A 13,942-nucleotide genomic window follows, 5' to 3' on the forward strand; every position below is an offset into this window, starting at 1 on the left:
CGCAAACTCACAAGATAATCATCACTGAAGAGTGATGTAGAGTGAGTAGGAGGCGTTAGCCTCCCAATTCAGAATATATCTACGCAAATATCATTTAGCAAGCAATTGCACCTCACAGGAGATACGGAATGGAAGGCAGGTGGCGACATGACAGCAGAGTGATGTCAGAGCACATTTCCTCAAATAAATATCATGTATCGACCAACAATATCAATATCAAAAGCATCAATGCAGGATGGAAGACTTCGGCACGATGACTTAACGGGTCTACGATGGCATCCGAGTCTCTGAGTACATGTCCACTCCGGGTTCCTCCTCAAACGTCACTTTAGCGTCGTCCGCGTCCAGCTGTGTGAACAGAGCAGGGGGCAAAAACAAGATGAATTAGACGTACACCATCCAACCCTAGATTTATTGTTCAGTTATTAATCCTAACTTGGAAATCAATAACCCAGTGCTCTAACCACTGAGACCTGGGTATGGTATCAAACCCACAACCCTATAATCAATAACCCAGTGCTTTTACCCCTGAGACCTAGGTATGGTATCAAACCCACAACCCTATGATCAATAACTCAGTGCTCTTACCACTGAGACATAGGTATGGTCTCAAACCCAAACTGTGACCTAGGTATGGTATCAAACACCACAACCCTGTGGTCAACATCCAAGTTTTCTAACCACTGTGACCTGAGTATGGAATCAAACCCACAACCTTGTGATAAATAACCCAGTGCTCTAATAACTGTGACCTAGGTATGGTATCAAACTCACAACCTTGTGATCAACACCCCAGAAACAGCTCTTCCCACTGTGACCTAAGTATGGTACCAAACCCATAACTCTATGATCAATAACTCAGTACTCTTAACTGCTGAGACCTGGGTATGGTACCGAACCCAGTGCTCTAACCACTGTGACCTGGGTATCAAACCCACAACCCTGTGATCAACTACCCAGCACTCCTAACTACTGAGCCACCACTTCCCTCTTTGGTGACCATGTGGGTTTGGGTTCTGTATAAAACAACAACTCAAAGAACCCACTGGATGTTAAATGGGTGTTTGCCTGGCTACAGGGTTCTCTGGGTCGGTGGACAACCTGTTGCAGATGGTTCTACATAGCACCACAAGGGGTCACCACTATCGTTACGCGTCAAAAAACTCCATTCGGACCCTTAGTGCGTACGTCCAGTCAGTACGGCGGGCTGACTGAAATTGACTAATAAAGTCTAAAAGTCTAAAAATATGGAATCTAAGCCGAAATCGATGTTTTTGTGATGTCACAACACTGCCTACAGCAGTTTAGCCCCGCCCATCCGTGCTAAAGGTATAAGAATTGTTTCTTTCTATTCATGCGTACAAACAAATTATGCCTGTGCCGTGGTGGCGGGGTTGCGTGGAGGTGGGTCAGGCTGTCGCTAAGAGGCCCCGAAATATGTTTCCAGCTTTCTTACGCATTTCATCTCGAATTCGGTGAAGACGCGGCCGGTCATGAACATGCGCAGAGGGATGGTGAGGATGAGGATGAAGGGCAGGGCCAGGGAGAAGGGGCTGGACTTCACAATCCACAGGACAGCTAGGCACACCAGCTGGATGGCTGTGAACAAGTGCATCCTGCTCGTCTTCACCTGCAGGGGGAGCCAGAGACCATACAGAGACCAAAGTCAGAGAATGAAAACAAGGCACTCGCCTGCTGGACCGGCGTACACTGGTCTTCGGGCTGCCGTAAAGGCCAGATTTCATCCATTATTATAACAAATCAAAATAATACAAATAAACTAACTAACTAACGGTCCCCCCCAGCCAGGGTAGTCCCTCAGTGTCCTCTGACCTAGGCTACGTCATTAGTTACCGTTCACGCTTAGCCTCTCAGGGTAGCCTATATTTTATTCGTAAGCATCTGATAGTGCTACGTAAAAAGAGCGTGAACATGCTATGGAAAATGACCTTTAGCTGTTTAACCTTTACCATACATTGTCCAGAAGGGCTGGCTTAAACCAAACTCGCCCTGGCAGCCGTATTCTTTATGTACAAGTAAGTTAGCTAGCTAGCTAACTGCTATCAAAACTGGGTGTCTAAGACGAGTGTCTAAGACGAACTACCTAGCTTAGTACAAGCCGCAAGACAGCACATCCTCAGCGATGACCAGTCTAGCCAGGGGTGGAGCACTCTCGTCCTCTACATAACCATATTTTGATTTTAAAAAATGAGGACACTGGGGACACGCGGGCGTCCACTGTGGTTAGGGTGTTGTGGCTGGGGGCTTTGAGTAGGCCTACTTAAGTAGGACCGTAGCAATGTCTGTATGTGTAAGACCAGGACATAACCCTAATAGCTTGGAAGGCCAAATCATCATGTTTTAAAACCCCAAAAGAGGACATGTCCAGAAAAAGGAGGACATCTGGTCCCCCTACTATAATGCTATAAAGAAGGCTAGTTCATGGGAATACGGTTAGCATCGGTTGTTGCTGCAGACAGCTGGTAGAAACGTACTTTTGTAGCGTAAGGTTCGCTGGGATGGTATTTTTTGGGGACAAGGAGGAGCAGAATGCGATCCCACAGCTGAATCCCGCTGAGAGACGTGATCCCCATGTAGAGGAAGATTCCGAACAGAGCCGCCATGGGAATCATCTTCAGGATGGGCTCCATCAGGATGGAGAGGCCTGTGAAGAGTTCAGAAGAGTTGTTTCGGCCATAAATCAACCTGTATTCAATCAACCGAGGGCTAAAATGGTGGCCATAAGCTCCACCATTTCTTGTTAGCAACATTTAGCCGGCTTCCAGAATTAGCGCAAACCCACTAGGCAGGCTTACCTACAAGCAGGGCGACCAACACCCCGCTGACCCTCTGCTCCAGAACTTTCTCGATCTCAGGCTTGGGCCCCTTGCTCATCACGGTCAGGGCATTGGCGTGTGTTACCGACCGGACCGTAGCCGCGCTGAGCCAGGGCATCCCGAACAGCGCAGCGCATCCCCCCAAACTGACCAGAATGAGGAGGTCCAAATGGAAGCCAGACCCCTTCGCCATCTTCCTCTCTGGCTTGCTAACGATCAGCCTATGGGGACAGTTAGCAGAAAGTTAGAGGATAAAATCAATCTGTGACCAGTTAGCATGAGTTAGCATGTTGCAAAATGCTAATGAGCACTGAGCGGGGTAATGCGGGTCGGGTAGCCATTAGCAAGCTTACAGGACTTAAAGTCTTAGCAGTGCCAGATACTACAGGACAGGTTAATTCAGGGTTAGCATGTTAGCTCGCATTAAAACACACAATTTGAACAGATTTTTAATTTCAGAATTACATTATGAAGCTCTTCAGAGTTTCAGTGCTGCTAAGAAACCAGAAACCCCAAATATTTAGTGCTGCTAAAGCAGAAAACTCCACACCCTGAAAAAACACAGTGTCACTCACGTGGTGATTTGCGATTCGAGGAAGATGAGGATAAAGACCAGTATGGCAGGCACGACACAGGCGAACATCATCCAGACAGGGAAGGGCTTGTGTTCACCCATGGGGTTGATGAGCCACCCCCGTATCGCAGGGTTGGACACCTGCAGGCCCTTGGGCACCACCAGTTTCTACAACATAGGCCACAAAGGTCAGCAGAGGTCAAAGCACTACAGGTCCCGGCAGATGTCTCAACGTGTAAAACACTGCTGTGTAGCTGAGGGGGACGTTTATCAATACAGCTGCTGTGCTACAAGTCTCTGTTTACCCATGTAATAGATACCTAAACTTAGCGGGAAGGTTTTTAACCTTTCTTTACCTACAGTTTCATTCCAGAGTCTGAAATTACACTAATATCCAGTATGAAGTTCTAATAACATTTATATCCAGTATGAAGCTCTAATAACATTAATATCCAGTATGAAGTTCTAATAACATTAATATCCAGTATAAAGTTCTAATAACATTAATATCCAGTATAAAGTTCTAATAACATTAATATCCAGTATGAAGCTCTAATAACATTAATATCCGTTATGAAGTTCTAATAACATTATTATCTAGTATGAAGCTCTAATAACATTAATATCCAGAATGAAGCTCTAATAACATTAAAATCCTGAATTAAGCTCTAATAGCATTAATATTCAGTATGAAGCTCTAATAACATTAATATCCGGTATGAAGCTCTAATAACATTATTATCTAGTATGAAGCTCTAATAACATTAATATCCAGTATGAAGCTCTAATAGCATTAATATTCAGTATGAAGCTCTAATAACATTAATATCCGGTATGAAGCTCTAATAACATTATTATCTAGTATGAAGCTCTAATAACATTAATATCCAGTATGAAGCTCTAATAGCATTAATATCCAGTATGAAGCTCTAATAGCATTAATATCCAGTATGAAGCTCTAATAACATTAATATCCAGTATGAAGCTCTAATAGCATTAATATCCAGTATGAAGCTCTAATAGCATTAATATTCAGTATGAAGCTCTAATAACATTAATATCCGGTATGAAGCTCTAATAACATTATTATCTAGTATGAAGCTCTAATAACATTAATATCCAGTATGAAGCTCTAATAACATTAATATCCTGAATGAAGCTCTAATAGCATTAATATTCAGTATGAAGCTCTAATAACATTAATATCCGTTATGAAGCTCTAATAACATTATTATCTAGTATGAAGCTCTAATAACATTAATATCCAGTATGAAGCTCTAATAACATTAATATCCAGTATGAAGCTCTAATAACATTAATATCCGGTATGAAGCTCTAATAACATTATTATCTAGTATGAAGCTCTAATAACATTAATATCCAGTATGAAGCTCTAATAGCATTAATATCCAGTATGAAGCTCTAATAATATTAATATCCGGTATGAAGCTCTAATAACATTAATATCCAGTATGAAGCTCTAATAGCATTAATATCCAGTATGAAGCTCTAATAGCATTAATATTCAGTATGAAGCTCTAATAACATTAATATCCGGTATGAAGCTCTAAAAACATTAATATCCGGTATGAAGCTCTAATAACATTATTATCTAGTATGAAGCTCTAATAACATTAATATCCAGTATGAAGCTCTAATAACATTATTATCTAGTATGAAGCTCTAATAACATTAATATCCAGTATGAAGCTCTAATAACATTAATATCCAGTATGAAGCTCTAAAAACATTAATATCCAGTATGAAGCTCTAAAAACATTAATATCCAGTATGAAGCTCTTTTATACCATTTCAGAGACTCGTACCTGGGTGTAGGTGTCCTCAAGGCTGATGTCCACCGCCACCATGAGGAAAATAGCGATGGGGACACCGAAGTCACCCATCAAGCGACGGAGCTGAGAGAAAAATCGGTCAGTACAGATCAACGCTCCGGACATCTCATACATCCAAAACGGGTACAATCTACAAAAAGGTACATTAGCACATGCATGCTAACCTTGCCGGGCAGGAAGTAGCCGTTCTTGAAGATGCGTAGGAAGTAAGCGATGGAGAAGCAGCCGAACATCAGGCACATGGAGAGCAGGGCAGTGTTGGGGTAGGCGCGTTGGAGGAAGACGGTCCTAGTGGTCACGTTACCTGTTGAATTATCCACAATGGTTTTGACGACCGGGTGCCACGGATCATCCACCGTACTGTTCAGGTGATCATAGTTGAGGACGAGAGGATGGGTCTTGAAAATCTATTTAAAGCCACAGAAAGAAACTCTTAGCTTAGCGGTTTAGCTTTGTTTACGCTACAATGCTAACAAGTAATGTTGCTAACTGCGCTAGTTCATTTGTAATGCTATCCTTTAGCTGCTTTCTGATATTAGCCGGACATGCTCACGTGACATCTGGGCTAAAAAGAACAGTAAAGGGAAGTCCTGATCCGATCTAGTGGACAGCGCCACCTGCTGTCCACAAGGCTCCATTAACGGACATTATAGCAGACGTTCTCAGAAGGTAAATAAAGGAGTTGAGGTTCTGCAGCGTGGAGCTATTTTACAGTGGAATCTGAAAACAAACCATAATATCTGACCCTTTATAAAACCATCACTGAAATGCTCTGTTTTACCAGCGGGAGAACCGCACCTTTCTCTAAACCAGTACTCCCATTCAGGGAGGAGAGTCAGACTGGATTATTAAACACTATAAAACAGTAATTTTAAGATTTTTAGTCTAAATCAATCGGTCCAGAACGTCTGATTACAGAAATAGCTATCGGTTAGCTATCGGTTAGCATTGTGCTAACGCCTCCTTGGCATGGTTTGAGACGAGTGTGGGTAATGGATGCAGGTTACGCAATGCTGATGGATGAATTGCGGCTTCAGTAATTTAGCATTAGCGTTAGCGTCAATTAGCTACTTCAGCCTTGCAGGTACTGGTTCTGCTCCATTGGGGCTTTATTACGTTAGAAACTGAGGAAACATCTTCCTACAGTCTTCTCCTGCTTTGTGGGCATCAGTTATGGTAATGGTTAGAGTACTAGGCAGCTGCTTAGAGGAGCCCATGGCTGCTGATTGTGCTAACGATGACCAGGCAAGCTAACTAAGGCCTATAACCTAAGTATAAGGTCTAGTCACAGTGGTGCCCAAACTTTTGCATGCCGCCGTATTCGTATGGTTGTGAGTGGCTGTGGGCTCTGTACCCTGCTGAGTTTGGCGAAGGTCTCATAGATGAAGATGAGGGAGATGAGGATGGAGAAGATCTCCTGAGTGAAGCGGGAGATGTAGCGCACCAGGAAGCTGCCCTCCATCGCCACAATCAGCACCACGATGATGATGAGCCACATGCCCACCCACACTCTCCCCACGATGTACTCAATTTCCTGGGACTTACAGAACTGCCGAGTGATGTTACAGGAAACACACACAAACACACACACACACACACACACACACACACACCATGAGGTACACTGTGTTTAACACTCAAGGATCAGATCAACATGCTTGATCTCTGAGCCCAGATACACCCAATCGGCCAAGACTCGCCCGGGATGCCACGTGAGCTTCTTTTCATTGCGAGCGAGAGATGCTAGGCTAACGTTGCTAACATACACTGGAATTAGACTGTCACCAATCTCATCTCTGAAAAACACACCCCAATCAAAAGTAAAGCAGCAACAACATGAATGATTTTGAGCGTATGATTACAGAGGTGAAATCGGTGACAGTCCAATTCCAGTGTATGTTAGCAACGTTAGCCTAGCATCTCCTGTTGTTTACTAAAGAAGCTCATGTCAGATAGCGAATGCGCCTCGGCTCATCGACAGCATCTGGGGCCGGTGATTAATCATGTTTACCTGATTTTTCATCGGACTGTCTAACAACAATCTGCCTCTAACGGACTGCCTCTAACAATCTTTTTATTTATTTTTTAAAACCACTGAAAATGTGATCTTCTGAGCTTTATCCCATATTCAGTTTTTAATCTTACCACAGAAGCTGCCATTTACTGACTCGCAAACCCATCTGGACCCCACTTTAACTGACTCGTGACTCACCTCAGATTCGCTGTTAACCAACTGGCAACTCCACTTGGATTCACTCTTAATTGACTTGTGACTCAACTAAGATTTGCCATTAACTGACTCGCGACTACCTTTAGACCCTCCCCCCTTTAACTGACTTTTGACTCCACTTGGATTCACTCTTAATTGACTCGTGAATCAAATAATATTTGCCATTAACTGACTCGCGACTCACTTTAAACCCTCCGCCTTTAACTGACTTGTAACTCCATTTGGATTCAGTCTTTATTGACTCGTGAATCAAGTAAGATTTGCCATTAATTGACGTTTGACTCCACTTGGATTCACTCTTAATTGACTCATGAATCAAATAATATTTGCCATTAACTGACTCGCGACTCACTTTAAACCCTCCGCCTTTAACTGACTTGTAACTCCACTTGGATTCAGTCTTTATTGACTCGTGAATCAAGTAAGATTCGCCATTAATTGACTTGTGACTCCACTTGGCTTCACTCTTTACTGACTCGCGACTCACATTAGCAGCGTTAGCCTATCATCTCCTGTTGTTAACTGGTGGTGACATTTCAAGTTTCACTGTATCCAGATGTGTGGGGTTGCATCTTACCCCATAGAAGGCCTCCTCAAACACCAGCAGGGGTCCTGAGAAGCCAATGACGAGGACCGGCTGGGCGGCCACCAGGCAGAAGATGACCCCCAGCACCGCTGTGGACAGCATCAGCTCAGACACGCCTATCATATTGTCCACCTTATCGGCTGCAGGAGCGGGAGGGAACAAGCAGAAACGAGCAGAATGAAGGAAGACTGACCGCTAGCGTAGCCTAGCATAGCATAACACTCCCATTTCCAAGATACATCATCAGCAGTCAGAGAAGCTCATCTAGAACTGTGATTGGTCAAGAAGCTCCCAGCACGCATCAAAAAAATCACTAGGATTAGGTAGAGTTCAGCCTCCAGTGTAAGTCAATTCTCCCAAGCCAGATTACAGCCAGGCTCTAATCCACTCACCCAGCAGGCCTCCGAAAGTGATAGCAGGAGAAAGGGCGGCAAAGTAGATGAAGATGACGGCAGCAAGGACTTGCGCGTTCAGGGCGTCGGTGATGTCACTGGCGTAGTGCTGGTAGCGTCTTTTGAAGTCCCTGACCATGCCTCCGAACGGAACGCCCGTACGAACCAGCGGATCCTCGGGTGGAGGAGGTCTGGCGATGGAGGCTGCAGAGGGAGAGATGATCGGGCGTAGGGCCTTTACTTAATTGTGTCACAACCTGGACTCACGCTTAACTGACTTACTACTAACTGGCAGCTAAATTCAGGCTAGCCCTTCAACTGATTTATGATGGACTCGTAACTCCACATGGATTCTCTTTTAATTGACTCGTGACTCAACTAAGATTTGCCATTAACTGACCTGCGACTTCATTTGGATTCACTCGTGACTCTGCTTAGATTCGCCATTAACTGACTCGCAAATCCATTTGGACCCCACTTTAACTGACTCGTGACTCACCTCAGATTCGCCATAATCAACTCACAACTCAATCTGGATTCACTCTTAATTGACTTGTGACTCAACTAAGATTTGCCATTAACTGACTCGCACCTACCTTTAAACCCTGCCTCTTTAACTGACTTGCGACTCAACTAAGATTTGCCATTAACTGACTTGTGACTCCACTTGGATGCACTCTTAATTGACTTGTGACTCAACTAAGATTTGCCTGTGACTCATGTGACCACCTTTAAACCCTGCCCCTTTAACTGACTTGTGACTCCACTTGGATTCACTCTTAATTCACTTGTAAATCAACTAAGATTTGCCATTAATTGACTTTTGACTCACGTTAAACCCTCCCCCTTTAACTGACTTGTGACTCACCTTAGATAAAAGGTGAACTCAGAACTCAATTTGGACCCCTCTTCTAACTGACTCCACTTGAATTTACCCTTAATTGACTCGTAACTCTACTAAGACTCGCAACATGAACCAGACTCACCCGTTACTACGACCCCATTTGGATTTGCCCTCTTTACTGCCTTTTTACTTGACTCCAATTCCGAACAGCCCTAGTGCTTACGTTTGCGTGGCTTGAGGTCGAGGCGGAGCTGAGGGTCAGAGGGGCGGAGCCTATCCTGCAGGAGCTTCTTCTGGAAGCCGATGATTGGGGCGAGCATGGTCTCGTTCTGGATCTCAGTGGGTGGGATTACAATGCTGCAGTCCATGAAGTCGACCATGGCTTCGGTCAGCTCCCGGTCATTCTGAGCCTGAAAGGCCGCCTGGTTGAAGACCTGAGTGAGTGGGAATACTGTGGTAAAGCTTCTGTTAACAGTGACAGCTGGAAAAGTACTATGAAAATTCCAAGATGGCAGGCGTTATGAATTGCTGAGCTGCTGGAATTAGTCCAGTATTTTCTGGAAAACCCAAAATATATTTTTACAAAATAACAATTTCTACAGGCAGGTCAAACTCATGCATTTTATGCTTACGAAGGATGCTAATTTTAGTGGTCTTAGGACTTCCACCACCTTCCAAGTTCTAACTTCACCCCTGTCTTCAGGTATTTTATGAGCTGATTCATCACTTAATTGACTCGTGAATCAACTAAGATTCGCCATTAACTGACTCGCAACTCCATTTGGACCTCACTTTAACTGACTTGTGACTCACCTCAAATTCGCCAATAACCAACTCACAACTCAATTTGGATTCACTCTGAATTGACTTGTGACTCAACTAAGATTTGCCATTAACTGACTCGCGACTACCTTTAAACCCTGCCTCTTAAACTGACTTGTGACTCCACTCGGATTCACTCTGAATTGCCTTGTGACTCAGCTAAGATTTGCCATTGGATTCACTTGGATTCACTCTTAACTGACTCATCACTCTACTAACTTCACACCTGTGTTCAGGTATTTTATGAGCTGATCCATCACTTAATTGACTCGTGACTCAACTAAGATTCTCCATTAACTGACTTGCAACTCCATTTGGACCTCACTTTAACTGACTTGTGACTCCACTTGAATTCACTCTTAAATGACTCGGGACTCTACTAAGATTCATCAGTAACTGAGTCTCGACTCCATTTGGACCTGAAAGTGAAAGTGTAAGCGTTGGTGCCAGCATGCACTAACGCTTGGATGCTAGTCAAGATGCTAGCCACATTTTGTGTGTTCGCTAGTTCTACGCTAAAAACTATGCTTTCAAACCTGTTACTCATTTAAGCCACTGTCTCTAAACATCAGGCCACCCCTTTGCCCTCCAGCCCCTTCTTACTTTATCCGCCAGCAGGGCGGCCATGGCACGGCCGCTCTCATGGTAGTCCATGTCGCTGTTTGCGGGGCCCACCAGCACGAAGATGAAGCGAACAGGGACCGGGGCCTCCAGCGCAGACTCGAGGACCACCGCCTCCTTCAGACGCACAAATGCCACCGTCGGCTTCTCCAGGAAGTCCAGTGCACCTGTCGTACGCACATACACACCGGTAGGGTTCTCCACGTTTGCTGATAAGCCAATGTAGCTAAGCTGTAGTCGCACAGTTTGTGTTAGCCATCCTCTAGAGCTTCAATCAGTGGTCAGTTCCGGAGTATGGAACTGCTCCTGGCTATCCAAACCTCAACAACACTGCTGGCTGTGCTAAGTACAGTCCACCAAGCAGCCCCGTGGCCCGAAACTGACCAGTGGCTAAGTGAGGTAGATGGTAAGACTTACCTACAAGCACCATGGAGGCCTCCACTCGATCAGCTGCGCCTTTCTGAAAGTCAACAACAGCAGATTAGGAATCGCTCCCTGGCAGGCATTTTGTACTGTTGTTTGAAATCGCAATGGAGCACCAATCGTAAACCTTGCACAAGGCACCCTGTGATGCTCGTTGCTATGTTCCACCCCGCCAACAGTCTATTTTCACATCTGTGTTGTTTAATCAGCAACGCTGCTTGTGAATATATCTACGCTGATGGGAGCGGTGGTCTTGAAATGTAGGTCATGTAAGGAGTCTTCAGGTCAGTTTCTGGCGTATTGCTACGTATCTCTGCAGCGGAAAACACAGGAGGAGCTCCATATTCTGAAAACAGCCTAGACAGACGTTCGTCAACAGTCAGACGTCCGTTGCTATCTTGGCAGTGAATTGTCAACACATGCGCGTGCAGCCTGACGCTCGTACACCCCCCCCCCACGCTTTACACCACTGAAATAGCAAATCCGCCAAGGTCAGTCAGACCGCCCCTGGCTCTTAAAAGGGGCGACGAGAGACATGCTGATTGGTTCATTACTGCACGTTCCGCCCAAAAAACACACACACCCATGATTAATTAAGAGACTCAGTGACATGACTTTTGTTTGCTTCGCTTTCGTGCTTTATTACAAAATTAAGATCGTATTGAGATAACGTGATCAAAGATGATCACATTTTATTAATAAAAAGTGTTAAGCATAAAAATAAAGTTAATACATAACTGCATTACATTTGATCAGGGTCCCAAGCAGGAAGCTTCTCCTGGAATGCCTTCACAATGCTAATCTGAGAAAATGCTAACAATGCTAACCTGGGACATATTTAGCTTAACTAAACTGTTCGGAAATGTCATCGGAACAGTTATTGGGATGTTTAATTATTTCTACGCTTATTTTATTTTCATGCTTTAGTTACTTTTGGCCTTGATTTACTAAAGACAAATAGAAAATTGTGCACTGAAATGAAAAAAATATATATTTCAGTAAAAATTATAATATTCAGAATTAGAAAGTTAGAATTAGCAACAGGTAAATGTGTTGTGCTCTAATAAATGCTTAAATGAATGCATATGGTATTGTTTTTGAGATAAGCTCATTTATGGGCTGAATCCGATGGGCTAGCATGAGGGAAGACACTGAATCACAGTAGTGTTGCGTAGTTTTAATACCTTCTCTGCCACAGTCTGCAATTCCAGCGGTGGGGTCAGAGCCTGGCTCTCCGCCGACTGGCTGAGGACAGAAAAGATCGAGGGTCAGCGGGAAGATACTAGCCCAAGCGTGAGATTAGCCAAGATTGTGAAACTGCTATAACAGTCTGAAAACTGTGGGGAAAATGGATGTTTAGCTGCAAGGTCAACTATGGCAACCAAAACCCTGCGCTGTTTTCATAATGTGTGCATTTCACTAGCCGGTTCTTTCCCATGTGGGGTTGCCAGATTCATGATTTTCCTGCCAAACTGGTGTAGTTTCAAAATGCAGCTGATTCAAGGCCTCCAAGCCAAAACCTACAGAAGTCTGAAATGTCAATCATGTTTTGCTGGTTGCTGGTTTCAGATGGTCTAAGCTGGTCTTTGATGGTCATGGTGGTTGAAACGATGGTCATCCAGGTGCCAGCTGGTTAATGTTGATAGCAAGCTTAGCATTTAATGGACGCACTGTTCCATCAGGATAACCAGCATTGTCATACTGGTTGACCAGCCGGGTAAAGTTGGTTATCCTGGTGAATGAGCATGGTCAGGCATGGTCAAAGCCGGTTGACTAGCTAGCTAAATCATCAATCTCAAATGAAAACCTGGTCAAGAGCTATGCTGGTCAACCAGCCTGTCCAGTCTGAGGTGGTTAATGAAAGAATTCGAGTTACTACCTGCGGTTGTGCATTAGGGCTCGGAGCACCCCTTCCCGGTCACCCGGCTGAATCTCCTTCTTACTGACCATCTCTTCCACGATCTTCTCTGCGATGCCGGAGAGCGAGCGCTCCTCCCTGTCCAACATCACCACCCCTGAGAACATGGTGGAAGGGAAAGGACGGTCAAGATGGCAATTCAGGAGGACAAGGAGGTTAAGAAAGAAAGAGCAATGCTCCTCAGGAACTGAGGCGTTCAGTGCAGGAACTGGAAGTGAGTGAGGACCACTACAGTCCCGCTCACATTCCTCTCCCATCCTGGGAACCAGACTAACTTGTCTGGTCAGTCTACGAACTGGACTAATAGGCCTCTGGTGATGACCTCACCAGTGTTCATGGTCCTTCGAAGCTGCACTAGGCTCTTGAAAGTGAGGTAGGAGATGTGGGATGGCCCCCAGCGCCCGGCCTCCAGGTCGTAATTCTCTTCGTAGCCCACCCATCGCCCTGTCTCCTGCCAGTAGCCCTGCTGGTTCTGGTCCTTCATGAGCTCGTTTAGTCCTGCATAGGCCTGGTCAGGAAAAACAAGTTATGCACTCAAAAGGTAGAATCATCACTGAGTATTGGTCAAGATAAATAAATAATTCTAAGAGTTTTCACATTAAAAAAATCCTGACAAAATAGCATTAATTAACTGGATATTAATATCCAGTATACTGGATATTAACTGGATATTCACATCCAGTATGAAGTTGTAATAACATTCACATCCAGTATGAAGTTCTAATAACATTAATATCCAGTATGAAGTTCTAATAACATTAATATCCAGTATGAAGCTCTAGTAACATTTACATCCAGTATGAAGTTCTAATAACATTAATATCCAGTATGAAGTTTTAATA

General features: G+C 44.3%; 1 protein-coding gene across 1 annotated transcript; it reads right to left on the reverse strand.

The window, feature by feature from the left end:
- Positions 1-267: 267 nt before the first annotated feature.
- On the reverse strand, positions 268-13,584 carry slc4a1b (solute carrier family 4 member 1b (Diego blood group)). Its single transcript, XM_072666750.1, has 16 exons — positions 13,428-13,584; positions 13,062-13,197; positions 12,367-12,427; positions 11,177-11,219; positions 10,742-10,926; positions 9,540-9,750; positions 8,473-8,676; positions 8,072-8,220; positions 6,619-6,813; positions 5,429-5,671; positions 5,238-5,327; positions 3,413-3,579; positions 2,817-3,058; positions 2,496-2,665; positions 1,457-1,630; positions 268-348 (listed from the first exon to the last, which is right to left on the reverse strand). Exons 1-16 carry the CDS (start codon positions 13,582-13,584, stop codon positions 268-270), a joined length of 2,508 nt encoding a protein of 835 aa, XP_072522851.1.
- Positions 13,585-13,942: the final 358 nt, after the last annotated feature.

The sequence above is a fragment of the Salminus brasiliensis genome, chromosome 22, assembly GCF_030463535.1.
Source record: "Salminus brasiliensis chromosome 22, fSalBra1.hap2, whole genome shotgun sequence".
Classification (NCBI taxonomy): Eukaryota; Metazoa; Chordata; class Actinopteri; order Characiformes; family Bryconidae; genus Salminus; species Salminus brasiliensis.

Bases quoted from the DNA above. Each gene is read 5' to 3' on its own strand.
- slc4a1b (XM_072666750.1), bottom strand. From the start codon at position 13,584: ATGAAGGACCAGAACCAGCAGGGCTACTGGCAGGAGACAGGGCGATGG. The intron at 9,751-10,741 runs GTAAGAAGGGGC...CCACTCACTCAG, and splicing joins CCGCCCTGCTGGCGGATAAA to GTCTTCAACCAGGCGGCCTT. The intron at 8,221-8,472 runs GTGAGTGGATTA...CCGCTCCTGCAG, and splicing joins CACTTTCGGAGGCCTGCTGG to CCGATAAGGTGGACAATATG.